At 40.0% G+C, this 17,562-nt stretch overlaps 2 protein-coding genes across 4 annotated transcripts in view; one reads left to right on the top strand and one right to left on the bottom strand.

The window, feature by feature from the left end:
• Positions 1-17,562, bottom strand: part of LOC116353897 (Fc receptor-like protein 5) — a 238,553-nt gene that overhangs the window by 122,448 nt on the left and 98,543 nt on the right. The window lies entirely within an intron of this gene.
• Positions 1,420-17,562, top strand: part of LOC109884581 (Fc receptor-like protein 5) — a 28,088-nt gene continuing 11,945 nt past the window's right edge. The window contains exons 1-4 of the mRNA XM_031791568.1: positions 1,420-1,494; positions 9,752-9,796; positions 16,811-17,086; positions 17,224-17,466. Of these exons, the coding sequence (XP_031647428.1) occupies positions 1,476-1,494; positions 9,752-9,796; positions 16,811-17,086; positions 17,224-17,466 (583 nt within the window). The 5' untranslated portion in view covers positions 1,420-1,475. The remainder of the gene's footprint in view (positions 1,495-9,751; positions 9,797-16,810; positions 17,087-17,223; positions 17,467-17,562) is intronic.

The following is a 17,562-nucleotide window of genomic DNA, read 5'->3' on the forward strand; positions in this document are numbered from 1 at the left end:
TGATGGTTCACAGCCTTGTTTACAGCCTTGATGGTTCACAGCCTTGTTTACAGCCTTGTTCACAGCCTTGTTTACAGCCTTGATGGTTCACAGCCTTGTTTAGGCCAAGGTAGGTATAATTATTTGTGTCTTGGCTACTGGACCTTTTTTGGAACACCATTATTGTTTTGTCTTCCTGAGGTTTACTGTTAGGGCCCAAGTCTGACAGAATCTGTGTAGACGATCTAGATGCTGCTGCTGGCCCTCAAATCAAATCAAATCAAATGTATTTATATAGCCCTTCGTACATCAGCTGATATCTCAAAGTGCTGTACAGAAACCCAGCCTAAAACCCCAAACAGCAAGCAATGCAGGTGTAGAAGCACGGTGGCTAGGAAAAACTCCATAGGTTGGGGACAGATCTAGGTGCTGCTGTAGGCCCTCCTTGGTTGGGGACAGATCTAGGTGCTGCTGTAGGCCCTCCTTGGTTGGGGACAGATCTAGGTGCTGCTGTAGGCCCTCCTTGGTTGGGGACAGATCTAGGTGCTGCTGTAGGCCCTCCTTGGTTGGGGACAGAAGCACCAGATACTCTGCAAACAGTACACATTCGATTTATGAGTGCAGTAGGGTGAGGCCGGGTGCTGCAGACTGTTCTAGTGCCCTTGCAAATTCATTGATATATATATGTTGAAGAGGGTGAGGCTACATCTGTGTGTTTATTGCCAATATTAACTGCACACTTGTTGTTTGTGTACATTGCTTTCATAATGTCATATGCTTTCCCTCCACAACTTTCCATCAATTTGTATAGCAGACCCTCATGCCAAATTGAGTCAAAAGCCTTTTTGAAATCAACGAAGGAAGACTGCTTTTGTTTTATTTTTGTCAATTAGAGTGTGCAGGGTGTCGTCTGTTGTACGCATTTTTGGTAAGAAGCCAATTTGACATTTGCTCAGGACATTGTTTTCACTGAGGAAATGTTGGACTCTCTCTCTATCCCTGTCTCTCTCTCTCCCTGTCTGTCTCTATCCCTGTCTCTCTCTCCCTGTCTCTCTCTCTCTCTCTCTCTCTCCCTGTCTCTCTCTCTCTCCCTGTCTCTCTCTCTCCCTGTCTCTCTCTCTCCCTGTCTCATCTCTGTCTTTCTCTGTCTCTCTCTCCATCTCTTTCTGTCTCCCTGTCTCTTTGTCTCTCCCAGTCTTTCCCAGTCTCTCCGAGTCTCTGTCTCTTCCAGTCTCTTCCAGTCTCTCCCTGTCTCTCCCTGTCTCTTTCTCTCCATCTCTTTTTCTCCCTGTTTCTCTCTATCTCTCTTCTCTCTGTGTATCTCTACTCTCTAGGCCCCTTCCTTCTGTCACAAACATCTTTCACACCTCTCAGTCTTTCTCAGTAGAGAGGAAGTATAGATGGGTAGAGAGGAGAGGAGACAAGAGGTGGGGTGGGGGGATGGACAGTCTAGAAGTCACTAGAGTTTAGATACAGTTAGTGATCGACACGTTGAGATGGAACGCCTTCTACTCTGTGAGTTTAATATTATCTAAATGGTTTAATATCTATACCGTTTAATATCAATATGGTTTAATATCTATATAGTTTTATATCTACATGGTTTAATATCTACATAATTTAATATCTATACAGTTTAATATCAATATGGTTTAATATCTATATAGTTTAATATCTATATGGTTTAATATCTATACAGTTTAATTTCTATATGGTTTAATATCAATATGGTTTAATATCTATATAGTTTAATATCTATATAGTTTAATATCTATATGGTTTAATATCTATATAGTTTAATATCTATATAGTTTAATATCTACATGGTTTAATATCTACATAATTTAATATCTATACAGTTTAATATCAATATGGTTTAATATCTGTATAGTTGAATATGAATATGTTAATATCTGTATGGTTTAATATCTATATAGTTTAAATTCTATATTTTGAATATCTACATCATAATATCTACATAGTTCAATATACATATATATATATGGTGTAGAACTGGAAGGTTTAATATCTATATGGTTTAAAATATATATAGTTTAATATCTATATGGTTTAATATCAATATAGTTTAATATCTATATGGTTTAATATCAATATAGTTTAATATCTATATGGTTTGATATCTATATGGTTTGATATCTATATAGTTTAATATCTATATAGTTTAATATCTATATGGTTTGATATCTATATGGTTTAATATCTATATAGTTTAATATCTATATGGTTTGATATCTATATGGTTTGATATCTATATGGTTTAACAGCTTTCACCCCAAATGGCTAAAAGAGAACATTCCATATGGCTAATCCCAAAGAGTCCGCAGAATTTGCGATCAAGAAACAGACTAGTGTCAAATCTGCTGAATTGGAGAATCGCTTCTTGAATCGGGGCTACAGCGTTCAGGTCCTGAAAGATGCAGGTATAAGGTCTAGATTACTTGACAGAGAGAACTTGTTGCGAAGGGGAGAGCCTCGTGATACATCAGAGAGAGTGTATTTTGTTACAAAATACAGTACTGAAGCAGAGAACGTTAAAAGAATCATTAAAAATAATTTGGGAATCATTCAAAGTGATACGCTACTACACCAAGTCTTTCCTGAGCCGCCAGTCATAAGATTTAAGAGATGTCCTACCCTAAATGACAAATTAGTCCACAGTTATCTTCCGGGTGACTCTCAAAACACTTGGCTGGACCACAAACCCAGGGGCTCTTTTAAATGTAACCATTGCAACCATTGCAGAAATATTGCACAGAAGAAGTATTTTATTGACACAGCTTCCTAAATGGAGTATTACGTCAAGCATTTCATTAACTGCAAATCCACTCATGTCATCTATAGATTGGAATGTCCACAGTGCAAGGTGTTCTATAGAGACGCCTTCAAGACTGCTTAGCGGAACACAAGTACGCCATACGGGTAGGCAATGAAGACTACCCCATGGCAAGGCACTACAAGTCCCTACACCATGGCAACCCTGCCTCCCTACAAGCTATGGGTATTGATCATATTCCGGCCTCTATTAGAAAAGGGGACCGTCTTAAACAGTTAAACCAAAGGGAAAGTTTTGGGATTTACAAACTGTTTATGATAACATAGCTACAGAATTTCACCTTTTATTGTGTATATAATTGCTTACTGGGTGTGTCCAATCAATTGTGTAAACACTCCCTCTTCTAATTAGGGCTAATTGGAAAAGTTGTTCAAAAGAGGACATTGTGTTATTTCTTTGTACTCCCTGACGAAGGCCATACAGCCGAAACGAGTTGGATTTAAAAAACTTTGTTTCCATTGAACATGCCATACAAATAAAGGCATTTTAATTAATTATATGAAGAGTGCCTTGGTCCTCCTTTCTTTTTGATGACCAGGTCACCCCTGTTACCAAAGAGCACCTTCTGTCTACCAAAATGTACTATTGTGTCCCTTAGTAGCGCTTCCTTTCCTCCTCTTTTTTATGGTTTAATATCTGTAGAGTTTAATATCTATAGAGTTTAATATCTGTATAGTTAAATAATCCATATAGTTTAATATCTGTATAGTTTAATATCTATATAGTTTAATCCATTTATAGTTTATAGTTTAATATCTATATAGTTTAATATCTGTATAGTTTAATATCTATATAGTTTAATATCTGTAGAGTTTAATATCTATATAGTTTAATATCTATATAGTTTAATATCTGTATAGTTTAATATCTATATAGTTTAATCCATTTATAGTTTATAGTTTAATATCTATATAGTTTAATATCTGTATAGTTTAATATATATATATATATAGTTTAATATCTATATAGTTTAATATCTGTATAGTTTAATATATATATATATATAGTTTAATATCTGTATGGTTTAATATCTATATAGTTTAATATCTATATAGTTTAATATCTATATAGTTTAATATCTATATGGTTTAATATCTATATAGTTTAATATCTATATGGTTTAATATCTATATAGTTTAATATCTATATAGTTTAATATCTATATAGTTTAATATCTATATAGTTTAATATCTATATGGTTTAATATCTATATAGTTTAATATCTGTATAGTTTAATATCTGTATAGTTTAATATCTATATAGTTTAATATCTGTATAGTTTAATAACTGTATAGTTTAATATCTATATGGTTTAATATATAGTTTAATATCTATATGGTTTCATATCTGTATGGTTTAATATCTGTATAGTTTAATATCTATATGGTTTCATATCTGTATGGTTTAATATCTATATAGTTTAATATCTATATAGTTTAATATCGATATGGTTTAATATCTATATAGTTTAATCCATTTATAGTTTATAGTTTAATATCTATATAGTTTAATATCTATATAGTTTAATCCATTTATAGTTTATAGTTTAATATCAATATAGTTTATTTTCTATATGGTTTAATATCTAAGTAGTTTAATATCTATATGGTTTAATATCTATATGGTTTAATATATATATAGTTTAATATCTATATAGTTTAATATCTATATAGTTTAATATCTATATGGTTTAATATCTATATAGTTTAATATCTATATGGTTTAATATCTATATAGTTTAATATCTATATGGTTTAATATCTATATAGTTTAATATCTATATGGTTTAATATCTATATAGTTTAATATCTATATAGTTTAATATCTATATAGTTTAATATCTATATAGTTTAATATCTATATAGTTTAATATCTATATAGTTTAATATCTATATGGTTTAATATCTATATGGTTTAATATCTGTATAGTTCATTATCAATATAGTTTATTTTCTATATGGTTTAATATCTAATATCAATAGTTCATATAGTACATATAATATATGTTTGGTTAATTATCGTTTATATTTAGATATAGATAGATGTATTGGACACATATTTTTAACCTCTTTTTATTGTTGGTACAAAGTACCTCCATACTACCATTCATTTGTATGGGTTACCTTCAGATGAAGATTTAAGGTCCCCCTGCTCAAGCCAGCGCAGGTCCAGGCCCGTTTGAAGTTTGCCAATGACCATCTGCATGATCCAGAGGAGGAATGGGAGAAGGTCATGTGGTCTGATGAGAAAAAAATAGAGCTTTTTGGTCTAAACTCCAGTCACCGTGTTTGGGGGAAGAAGAAGGATGAGTACAACACAAAGAACACCAGCCAATCCGTGAAGCATGGAGGTGGCAAAATCATTATTTTGGGATGCTTTTCTGCAAAGGGGACAGGACTACTGCACCGTATTGAGGGGAGGATGGATGGGGCCATGTATCGCAAGATCTTGGCCAACAACCTCCTTCCCTCAGTAAGAGCATTTAAGATGGATCGTGGCTGGGTTTCCAGCATGATAACAACCCGAAACACACAGCCAGGGCAACTAAGGAGTGGCTACGTAAGAAGCATCTCAAGGTCCTGGAGATGCCTAGCCAGTCTCCAGACCTGAACCCAACAGAACATCTTTGGAGGGAGCTGAAAGTCCGTATTGCCCAGCGATAGCCCCGAAACCTGTAGAATCTGGAGAAGGTCTGCATGGAGGAGTGGGCCAAAATCCCTGCTGCAGTGTGTGTGAACCTGGTCAAGAACTACAGGAAACATATGATCTCTGTAATTGCAAACAAAGGTTTATGTACCAAATATTAAGTTCTGCTTTTCTGATGTGTCAAATACTTATGTCATGCAATAAAATGCAAATTAATTACTTAAAAATCATACAATGTGATTTTCTGGATTTTTGTTTTAGATTCCGTCTCTCACAGTTGAAGTGTACCTATGATAAAAAATTACAGACCTGTATATGCTTTGTAAGTAGGAAAACCTGCAAAATCGGCAGTGTATCAAATACTTGTTCTCCCCACTGTATATACATACTACCATTCATTTGTATGGGTTACCTTCAGATTAAGGTTTAATATCTATATATATCTCCATACTACCATTCATTTATATGGGTTAATATCTATATATATCTCCATACTACCATTCATTTGTATGGGTTAATATCTATATATATCTCCATACTACCATTCATTTGTATGGGTTAATATCTATATATATCTCCATACTACCATTCATTTGTATGGGTTAATATCTATATATATCTCCATACTACCATTCATTTGTATGGGTTAATATCAAATCAAATCAAATCAAATTGTATTTGTCACATACACATGGTTAGCAGATGTTAATGCGAGTGTAGCGAAATGCTTGTGCTTCTAGTTCCGACAATGCAGTAATAACCAACAAGTAATCTAACTAACAATTTCAAAACTACTGTCTTATACACAGTGTAAGGGAATAAAGAATATGTACATAAGGATATATGAATGAGTGATGGTACAGAGCAGCATAGGCAAGATACAGTAGATGGTATCGAGTACAGTATATACATATGAGATGAGTATGTAAACAAAGTGGCATAGTTAAAGTGGCTAGTGATACATGTATTACATAAGGATGCAGTAGATGATATAGAGTACAGTATATACATATGCATATGCATATGAGATGAATAATGTAGGGTATGTAACATTATATTAGGTAGCATTGTTTAAAGTGGCTAGTGATATATTTTACATAATTTCCCATCAATTCCCATTATTAAAGTGGCTGGAGTTGAGTCAGTGTCAGTGTGTTGGCAGCAGCCACTCAATGTTAGTGGTGGCTGTTTAACAGTCTGATGTCCTTGAGATAGAAGCTGTTTTTCAGTCTCTCGGTCCCAGCTTTGATGCACCTGTACTGACCTTGCCTTCTGGATGATAGCGGGGTGAACAGGCAGTGGCTCGGGTGGTTGTTGTCCTTGATGATCTTTATGGCCTTCCTGTAACATCGGGTGGTGTAGGTGTCCTGGAGGGCAGGTAGTTTGCCCCCGGTGATGCGTTGTGCAGACCTCACAACCCTCTGGAGAGCCTTACGGTTGTGGGCGGAGCAGTTGCCGTACCAGGCGGTGATGCAGCCCGCCAGGATGCTCTCGATTGTGCATCTGTAAAAGTTTGTGAGTGCTTTTGGTGACAAGCCGAATTTCTGCTGCGCCTTCTTCACGATGCTGTCTGTGTGAGTGGACCAATTCAGTTTGTCTGTGATGTGTATGCCAAGGAACTTAAAACTTGCTACCCTCTCCACTACTGTTCCATTGATGTGGATAGGAGGGTGTTCCCTCTGCTGTTTCCTGAAGTCCACAATCATCTCCTTAGTTTTGTTGACGTTGAGTGTGATGTTATTTTCCTGACACCACACTCCGAGGGCCCTCACCTCCTTCCTGTAGGCCGTCTTGTCGTTGTTGGTAATCAAGCCTACCACTGTTGTGTCGTCCGCAAACTTGATGATTGAGTTGGAGGCGTGCGTGTCCACGCAGTCGTGGGTGAACAGGGAGTACAGGAGAGGGCTCAGAACGCACCCTTGTGGGGCCCCAGTGTTGAGGATCAGCGGGGTGGAGATGTTGTTGCCTACCCTCACCACCTGGGGGCGGCCCGTCAGGAAGTCCAGTACCCAGTTGCAAAGGGCGGGGTCGAGACCCAGGGTCTCGAGCTTGATGACGAGCTTGGAGGGTACTATGGTGTTGAATGCCGAGCTGTAGTCGATGAACAGCATTCTCACATAGGTATTCCTCTTGTCCAGATGGGTTAGGGCAGTGTGCAGTGTGGTTGAGATTGCATAGTCTGTGGACCTATTTGGGCGGTAAGCAAATTGGAGTGGGTCTAGGGTGTCAGGTAGGGTGGAGGTGACATGGTCCTTGACTAGTCTCTCAAAGCACTTCATGATGATGGAAGTGAGTGTTACGGGGCGGTAGTCGTTTAGCTCAGTTACCTTAGCTTTCTTGGGAACAGGAACAATGGTGGCCCTCTTGAAGCATGTGGGAACAGCAGACTGGTATAGGGATTGATTGAATATGTCTGTAAACACACCGGCCAGCTGGTCTGCGCATGCTCTAAGGGCGCGGCTGGGGATGCCGTCTGGGCCTGCAGCCTTGCGAGGGTTAACACGTTTAAATGTCTTACTCACCTCGGCTGCAGTGAAGGAGAGTCCGCATGTTTTCGTTGCAGGCCGTGTCAGTGGCACTGTATTGTCCTCAAATATAATATCTATTTATATCTCCATACTACCATTCATGTATATGGGTTACCTTCAGATTAAGGTTTAATATCTATATATATATCTCCATACTACCATTACTTTGTATGGGTTCCCTTCAGGTTTAATATCTATTTCTCCTTATCTACTTCCAGACATGTGGAGGTCATAGAGCAAAACACACTTAAAAATATATATATAAGAATATCTGTGTCGGATTGAGACGATTTTTACCAAAAACACAGATAAAAACTGACACATTGGGTTTTTGATATTATGTTAAATAGATTGAAGCATTAATGTGTGAGATTGAAATGCATCAATAGACTCGTAAGGAAATTAATATCTGTGGTGCAGCTCAGTGTTTACATCATGTACCATAGTAATAGTTCTCTCTGTGTGTTTCAGTGTTTACATAATGTACCATAGTGATAGTTCTCTCTGTGTGTTTCAGTGTTTACATAATGTACCACAGTGATAGTTCTCTCTGTGTGTTTCAGTGTTTACATCATGTACCATAGTGATAGTTCTCTCTGTGTGTGTAACGGTTTTCTAGTGGTGATGAAGGAGAGTCGGACCAAACTGCAGCGTGTCGATTGAGATTCATGTTTAATCAAACAAAGAAACACGAACACTACACAAAACAATAAACGTAATCGAAACCGAAACAGCCTATCTAGTGCAAACTAACCGAGAGTACACATAGGACACTAAGGACAATCACCCACGACAAACTCAAAGAATATGGCTGCCTAAATATGGTTCCCAATCAGAGACAACGATAAGCACCTGCCTCTGATTGAGAACCACTCCAGACAGCCATAGACTTTGCTAGATAACCCACTAAGCTACAATCCCAATACCACCACCAAAACCCCAAGACAAACACACCACAATTACAAAAACCCCATGCCACACCCTGGCCTGACCAAATACATAAAGATAAACACAAAATACTTTGACCAGGGCGTGACAGTGTGTTACAGCCCTTTGTTTACATCATGTACCATAGTGATAGTTCTCTCTGTGTGTTTTAGGGTTTCCATCATGGACCATAGTAATAGTTCTCTCTGTGTGTTTCAGTGTTTACATCATGTACCATAGTGATAGTTCTCTCTGTGTGTTTCAGTGTTTACATCATGTACCATAGTGATAGTTCTCTCAGTGTGTTTCAGTGTTTACATCATGTACCATAGTGATAGTTCTCTCTGTGTGTTTCAGTGTTTATATCATGTACCATAGTGATAGTTCTCTCTGTGTGTTTCAGTGTTTACATCATGTACCATAGTGATAGTTCTCTCTGTGTGTTTCAGTGTTTACATCATGTACCATAGTGATAGTTCTCTCTGTGTGTTTCAGTGTTTACATCATGTACCATAGTGATAGTTCTCTCTGTGTGTTTCAGTGTTTACATCATGTACCATAGTGATAGTTCTCTCTGTGTGTTTCAGTGTTTACATCATGTACCATAGTGATAGTTCTCTCTGTGTGTTTCAGTGTTTACATCATGTACCATAGTGATAGTTCTCTCTGTGTGTTTCAGTGTTTACATCATGTACCATAGTGATAGTTCTCTCTGTGTGTTTCAGTGTTTCCATCATGTACCATAGTGATAGTTCTCACTGTGTGTTTCAGTGTTTACATCATGTACCATAGTGATAGTTCTCACTGTGTGTTTCAGTGCTGTTGAGTACACTGGTATACTGTAGCCTCGGACAAGATGGAGGTGAGTACATTTCTCTATATTCATCACCTGTTCTATAATAGTAAAATTTTTCTTCTCCTCCTCTCCTCCTCCTCTTCTCCTCTTCTCTCTCTCTTCTTTCTCATATTATTGCCTCCATCTTTCTCCTCTCATAGTAAATTCTAATTCCATTGTGTTTGATCATGTTAGTACAGTCTGTATGTGTCAAACTTCTCAGAGTGCTGATCTGGGATCAGGTCCCCCTGTCTGCCCATGTATGTTATTCATTGTACAGGCCCTGTATCTCAGAGTGCTGATCTGGGATCAGGTCCCCCTGTCTGCCCATGTATGTTATTCATTGTACAGGCCCTGTATCTCAGAGTGCTGATCTGGGATCAGGTCCCCCTGTCTGTCCATGTATGTTATTCATTGTATAGGCCCTGTGTAGGTTATGCTTTGTGATCTTAAAGTCAAAACTGGTCCTAAGTCAGCAAACTTCATAAGGCCCCAGGTGTGTGTGTGTGATATTTTCTGGTGTGTGTGATTCATCTCATATCCAACCCAACTCCAAATACTGTATCCTACCATGACCATATCTCAGTCACCCGACTAGTTGTCCATGAATGTACTATGACTAGATGTCCATACACTAACTGCTCTCTGGATAAGAGCGTCCACTAAAATGTAAATCTAAAAATGTATCGGTCATCTGTGTTTCCGTGGCTTGTGGTTTGGCCTGATGGTTTTCTGCAGCCTCTATCCTAAATAGCACCCTGTTCCCTTCATGGTTAAAGGTAGAGCACTATACGGAGGCAATATAAACTCTATTACTGGGCCTGTCCTATAGACACCATGTAACAGACACAACCCACTGAGCCTGTCCTATAGACACCATGTAACAGACACAACCCACTGGGCCTGTCCTATAGACACCATGTAACAGACACCACCCACTGGGCCTGTCCTGTAGACACCATGTAACAGACACAACCCACTGGGCCTGTCCTCCAGACACCATGTAACAGACACAACCCACTGGGCCTGTCCTATAGACACCATGTAACAGACACCACCCACTGGGCCTGTCCTATAGACACCATGTAACAGACACAACCCACTGGGCCTGTCCTATAGACACCATGTAACTGACACCACCCACTGGGCCTGTCCTATAGACACCATGTAACAGACACCACCCACTGGGCCTGTCCTGTAGACACCATGTAACAGACACAACCCACTGGGCCTGTCCTATAGACACCATGTAACAGGCACAACCCACTGAGCCTGTCCTATAGACACCATGTAACAGACACAACCCACTGGGTCTGTCCTATAGACACCATGTAACAGACACAACCCACTGAGCCTGTCCTGCAGACACAATGTAACAGACACAAGTTAGTTGTTTCTCTGTAGACACCATGTAACATACACAAGTTAGTTGTTTTTCTATAGACTCCATGTAACAGACACAAGTTAGTTGTTTTTCTATAGACTCCGTGTAACAGACACAAGTTAGTTGTTTCTCTATAGACTCCATGTAACAGACACAAGTTAGTTGTTTCTCTATAGACACCATGTAACAGACACAAGCTAGTTGTTTCTCTAGACACACCCTCTATTTAGGGCCAGATAGCGTGCTAGTTTGCTCAGTTTAATTCTTTCCGATGTTTCAAGTAATTATCTTTTTGTTTTCTCATGATTTGGTTGGGTCTAATTGTGTTGCTGTCCTGGGGCTCTGTGGGGTCTGTTTGTGAACAGATATTGCCCTAATTCTGCTCTGCTTGTGTTTTACAAAAAGCATATTTTTGCAGAAATCTGTATTCAGTGTCTCAATTGGGTGTTTCCATAATGGGCAAAGTGTTTTTTAAAGGATTGAAGCATTTGTAGCCAGATCCTGATTGGGATGTCATGTTTTATTGTTTTTGCTGCTATAGAAGGCCCTTCCTGATTTGTCTGTTAGATCATTCACAGCCTTGTGGAAGTTACCTTTGGTGTTGATGTTTAGGTCGAGGTAGATATAATTATTTTTTATGTTCTAGTGCAACAGTATCTAGATAGAATTTGTATTTGTTGTCTTGGCGACTGGACCTTACATACATGAAAGGAACATTTTGGCATTTGCTGTATGATCGATGAGAAACTCCATATTGAAAATATAAGGTCCCTTACTAGACGTCCGCAAATGTTTGTAAAATTTGCGGACGGAGGCGGCCCGTGCACCGGGGCCAGATCTTCCGGGAAGTCATCGAACGGAGTCTCTCGGACATTTGGTTTTCGTTTTATAACATTTACAAATTTTGGTCATTTTTCTGCTGTCCCGGTATATTCCACCAGAGGGCAAATGGAATCTTATTGCAAATGTACAAAACATCACCAATCACGACATGGCCATTTCTCCTAAACGGAAAAGACTTCAAAGACGAAACTTGGTGAGCATAGGTTTGGCATAATGGGCAGTTAGCCCCGAAAAAGATGGCGTCGAGGCCTTTTTGAGTTAAGGCCATTTTTCTGGGATTAAAGGTCAAAAACGAAAATAGAGCGCTAATTTGACTGCTTCACGTTAAAGCACTTGAACCTACGGAGTCAGGAAAAACAGAACCAGCCATTTATCTATCGTAATTTACGAGAAATCATACAAAGTACAATTGGTGATTGTCAAAGAAATGTGTTATTTTTTCAGATCCAGATCCAGTTGCGGCGTGTTCAGACGTTAAGGTTTCGGGACTGCGAGACTTCTGTGATGAAATCACACACACTCATTCAACCCTCTGTAAATCAGGTCTTAACATAAAGACGATGAGGATATGTATTCACTTTCAGCCTCCTGTATCAACCGGAAGTGCCTTAAATTGGAGTCATAGGGGCTGTTTCGAAAGGTTAAAAAAGTCACATCTTTCCAAAACTTCACGTGTGACTAGGTAACCCTCATGAACTGTAAATCAGTCATTTCTCCCATCAGACTTCCAAGAAAAACTCACACATAAACACAGCAAGGATGGAGTGACAAAGTGTGGGGTTTAGAGACAAACAGAGCCTACAATAGTTACCTTTGTTCAATTATCAAAAAAACGTCAGGCTCTGAAACTTTTGTTAGGTGGCTCTAGAAGGTTCTCAGACCGAGAAACAGCCTCTTACATTTGCAATAACTTCAATTCATTTTGACCATCACGAAAATGACGACATTTAGAAAAGTCCAAGAGTTGGAAAACTAGGTGCATTGAAACCACCTTGGCCCATAGAGACGGACCCTAATGTTTCTGTCCGATAGCGCATTCAAGGACCTCATAGCAACACCCAGAAAATGTGGATTTTCAGCACCAATTAAGGTCTCTGCTCGGGCTCCAAATGAACTATGAACTATGAACTGCTCTGAAATATGTGATAGTTGGCTTCTAAACGAGTTGGAAAAAGTGGGTTTGGTGTCAGAATGATATCTAATTGATTGATTGACGCTGACCTGCTGGCTGACTTTGTCCATTTGCAATATGTTTAAAGAGTGAAAAAACATCACCAAATGGACATGATGAAATCAACACAATGAGAGATGGAAAGGAACCAGAATCACTGCCCGGACATCCCAAGTTCATCAGGCCAGTCAATTTTGCATTTCTGTAGTATTTTTGAGCATGTCAAATTCGTGATGGTAAATGCCCATTGAAACGTATTGCAAATGGACATCCCGGCGCCTGAGATTGGTACGGGTTACCAGGAGCACATTTAAAAAACATATTTTAATGCCTTTAGGGGGGTGCAAGGGGTCCACGGTTTGGTAATGGAGCAGCCCCACCCATGCCAATCCAATTGGGGGCGCCCCTGGTTATTTTGGACATTTTTTACTTAAAAAAAACAATTTAAACAACAGAGTCCCACTTCTCCCTCATCATACATGACAAATGGACCATCTAGGTTGATTCATGGCTTAACATAGGGCTATATACACTGCTCAAAAATAAAGGGAACACTTAAACAACACAATGTAACTCCAAGTCAATCACACTTCTGTGAAATCAAACTGTCCACTTAGGAAGCAACACTGATTGACAATAAATTTCACATGCTGTTGTGCAAATGGAATAGAAAACAGGTGGAAATTATAGGCATTTAGCAAGACACCCCCAATAAAGGAGTGGTTCTGCAGGTGGGGACCACAGGCCACTTCTCAGTTCCTATGCTTCCTGGCTGATGCTTTGGTCACTTTTGAATGCTGACGGTGCTTTCACTCTAGTGGTAGCATGAGACGGAGTCTACAACCCACACAAGTGGCTCAGGTAGTGCAGCTCATCCAGGATGGCACATCAATGTGAGATGTGGCAAGAAGGTTTGCTGTGTCTGTCAGCGTAATGTCCAGAGCATGGAGGCGCTACCAGGAGATACGCCAGTACATCAGGAGACATGGAGGAGGCCGTAGGAGGGCAACAACCCAGCATCAGGACCGCTACCTCCGCCTTTGTGCAAGTTGGAGCAGGAGGAGCACTGCCAGAGACCTCCAGCAGGCCACAAATGTGCATGTGTCTGCTCAAATGGTCAGAAACAGACTCCATGAGGGTGGTATGAGGGACTGATGTCCACAGGTGGGGGTTGTGCTTACAGCCCAACACCGTGCAGGACGTTTGGCATTTGCCAGAGAACACCAAGATTGGCAAATTCGCCACTGGCGCCCTGTGCTCTTCACAGATGAAAGCAGGTTCACACTGAGCACATGTGACAGACGTGACAGTCTGGAGACGCCGTGGAGAACGTTCTGCTGCCTGCAACATCCTCCAGCATGACCGGGTTGGCGGTGGGTCAGTCATAGTGTGGGTTGGCATTTCTTTGGGGGGCCGCACAGCCCTCCAAGTGCTCGCCAGAGGTAGCCTGACTGCCATTAGATACCGAGATGAGATCCTCAGACCCCTTGTGAGACCATATACTGGTGTGGTTGGCCCTGGGTTCCTCCTAATGCAAGACAATGCTAGACCTCATGTGGCTGGAGTGTGTCGGCTGTTCCTGCAAGAGGAAGGCATTGATGCTATGGACTGGCCCGCCCGTTCCCCAGACCTGAATCCAATTGAGCACATCTGGGACATCATGTCTCGCTCCATCCACCAATGCCACGTTGCACCACAGACTGTCCAGGAGTTGGCGGATGCTTTAGTCCAGGTCTGGGAGGAGATCCCTCAGGAGACCATCTGCCACCTCATCAGGAGCATGTCCAGGCATTGTAGCGAGGTCATACAGGCACATGGATGCCACACACACTACTGAGCCTCATTTTGACTTGTTTTAAGGACATTACATCAAAGTTGGATCAGCCTGTAGTGTCGTTTTCCACTTTAATTTTGAGTGTGACTCCAAATCCAGACCTCCATGGGTTGATAAATTTGATTTCCATTCATAATTTTTGTGTGATTTTGTTGTCAGCACATTCAACTATGTAAAGAAAAAAGTATTTAATAAGAATATTTCATTCATTCAGACCTAGGATGTGTTATTTTAGTGTTCCCTTTATTTTTTTGAGCAGTGTATAATTTGGGAAGTATAAATGCCATTTCGTTCACTTTTGGGTTTGGACGCCGACTTCATATGATCGTACATGGCAAATGCACATAACACCCTGATGTCGCACTTTAATACTTTCAAATTGCATTTGGACATTTTCATGGACATCCTTAAGGCCTTTGGCAATGGTTCACTGACTTTTGACTTTGACTTTTGACTTCCTATGAAATCATATTGCAAATGGACAAAACATATGCCTTATGCACAATTACATTTTCTTTTAAATATGACAATAAAATATGACAAAAGTATGTTCATACCGTTCTTACACATGTGTAATTGACAAGAAAATCAAGGTCCAGAAAGCACTTTTTAAGGTGGTGATAAAACAAATCAACATTTTCAAAATTTTACTCTTTGGTCTTGACTTGATGCTCATTTGCAATATGAACATTTTCAGGGTAGCGCTCTCGCCATCTCTTGTTTTTTTGCTGTGTGACACTTGGCATTTGCAATATGGCATTTGCAATCAGTTTTGAATGAAACAATGTCCATTTGAGTGGTATTGTATATCGTGTATATGTTTCGTCCTGTGCCAATAAGTTCACATTCATTTTTGCCCATTTCAGGGTGGTATTCCCTTACTTGAAACACCATTATTTTTGTCTTTCTGAGGTTTACTCTCAGGGCCCAAATCGTGACAGAATCTGTGCAGAAGATCTAGGTGTTGCTATAGGCCCTCCTTGGTTGAGGACAGAAGCACTAGATCATCTGTAACTATAGACATTTGATTTCTGAGTCAAGTAGGGTGAGGCTCGGTGCTGCAGACTGGTCTAGTGCCCTCACCAAATTGTTGATATATGTATGTTGAAGAGGGCTCAAGCTGCATCCCTGTCTCAACCCACGGCCCAGTGGAAAGAAATGTGTGTGTTTTCTTACCAAATTTAACTGCACACTTGGCTGTTCATGTCCAGGATGGGGGCTGTTGTCTTGTAGAGGTGGACCTGGTTATAAAGGCTGTTCAAGTCCAGAATGGGGACTGTTGTCTTGTAGAGGTGGACCTGGTTATAAAGGCTGTTCAAGTCCAGGATGGGGACTGTTGTCTGGTAGAGATGGACCTCATTTTAGAGGCTGTTCAAGTCCAGGATGGAGTGGTGGTTGCATTCACTTGCTGTATGGTAGCAGTGTACGGTCTTTTCTTGGTAGAAGGGTAGATATGACCACTCTTGAGTTAGTGAATGAGGGCACGCCAGGTGTTTGGGCACCAGAGTTTAGCCACTGTGTGTTTGGGGATATTTTCTTGTATATAGTCCGCCTGTGTTAATGTAACCAAGTTGGAGTCTCACGTTAGCTAACTAGCTAGCTGTGGTGAGACTCCAACTTGGTTAAAGTTTAACTCTTTCTAGCTAGTTCCTAGCTAGTCCGCCTGGGTTAATGTAACCAAGTTGGAGGCTCACTTTAGCTATGCAAGAGGAAGCTACTGTACTCTACTCATTGTTTTCTCTCTCTCTCTCTCTCTCTCTCTCTCTCTCTCTCTCTCTCTCTCTCTCTCTCTCTCTCTCTCTCTCTCAGATATCTCTCCTCCAGCTTCTCTGAGCATCAGTCCTGACAGATCTCAGTTTTTAAAATTTGAGTCTGTCTCTCTGAGCTGTGAGGTTCAGGGGAACTCAACTGGATGGAGAGTGGTGAGGAACTCATTGAGAGGAATCGTTTCAGAGTGTAATACTGACTGGGGAAAACAACAAGGGTCTTCATGCAACGTGTCACTAATACCATCGCACAGTGGAGTGTACTGGTGTGAGTCTGAGTCTGGAGAACACAGCAATGCTGTCAACATCACAGTACATGGTTTGTCCACAAACACCATCTACTAACATTATAGTATTTAGTGGTTCATCTGGTTTGAGATAGCTGATGTAAGGTTTATATATGATATACAGCTGGAGCTGTGATCCTGGAGAGACCTGTTTAAATATTATATACAGATGGAGCTGTGATCCTGGAGAGCCCTGCCCTTCCTGTGACTGAGGGAGATTCTGTGACTCTGCGCTGCAGATATCAGGTAACTCCCTCTAACCTCACAGCTGATTTCTACAAAGATGGATCCCTCATCAGAAATGAGACTACACGAGAAATGACCATCCCTGCAGTATCCGAGTCAGATGAAGGTCTCTACAAGTGTACCAACTCTGAAGAAGAATCACCAGAGAGCTGGATGACAGTGACAGGTGAGAATATGGATGTATACAGAGATGGCAGCTTTGCTTCTAGACCTTAGGAAACTTTGCAGTATTTTGTTTTTTATTGTATTATTTCTTACATTG

The sequence above is a fragment of the Oncorhynchus kisutch genome, linkage group LG16 (genome assembly GCF_002021735.2).
Source record: "Oncorhynchus kisutch isolate 150728-3 linkage group LG16, Okis_V2, whole genome shotgun sequence".
NCBI lineage: Eukaryota > Metazoa > Chordata > Actinopteri > Salmoniformes > Salmonidae > Oncorhynchus > Oncorhynchus kisutch.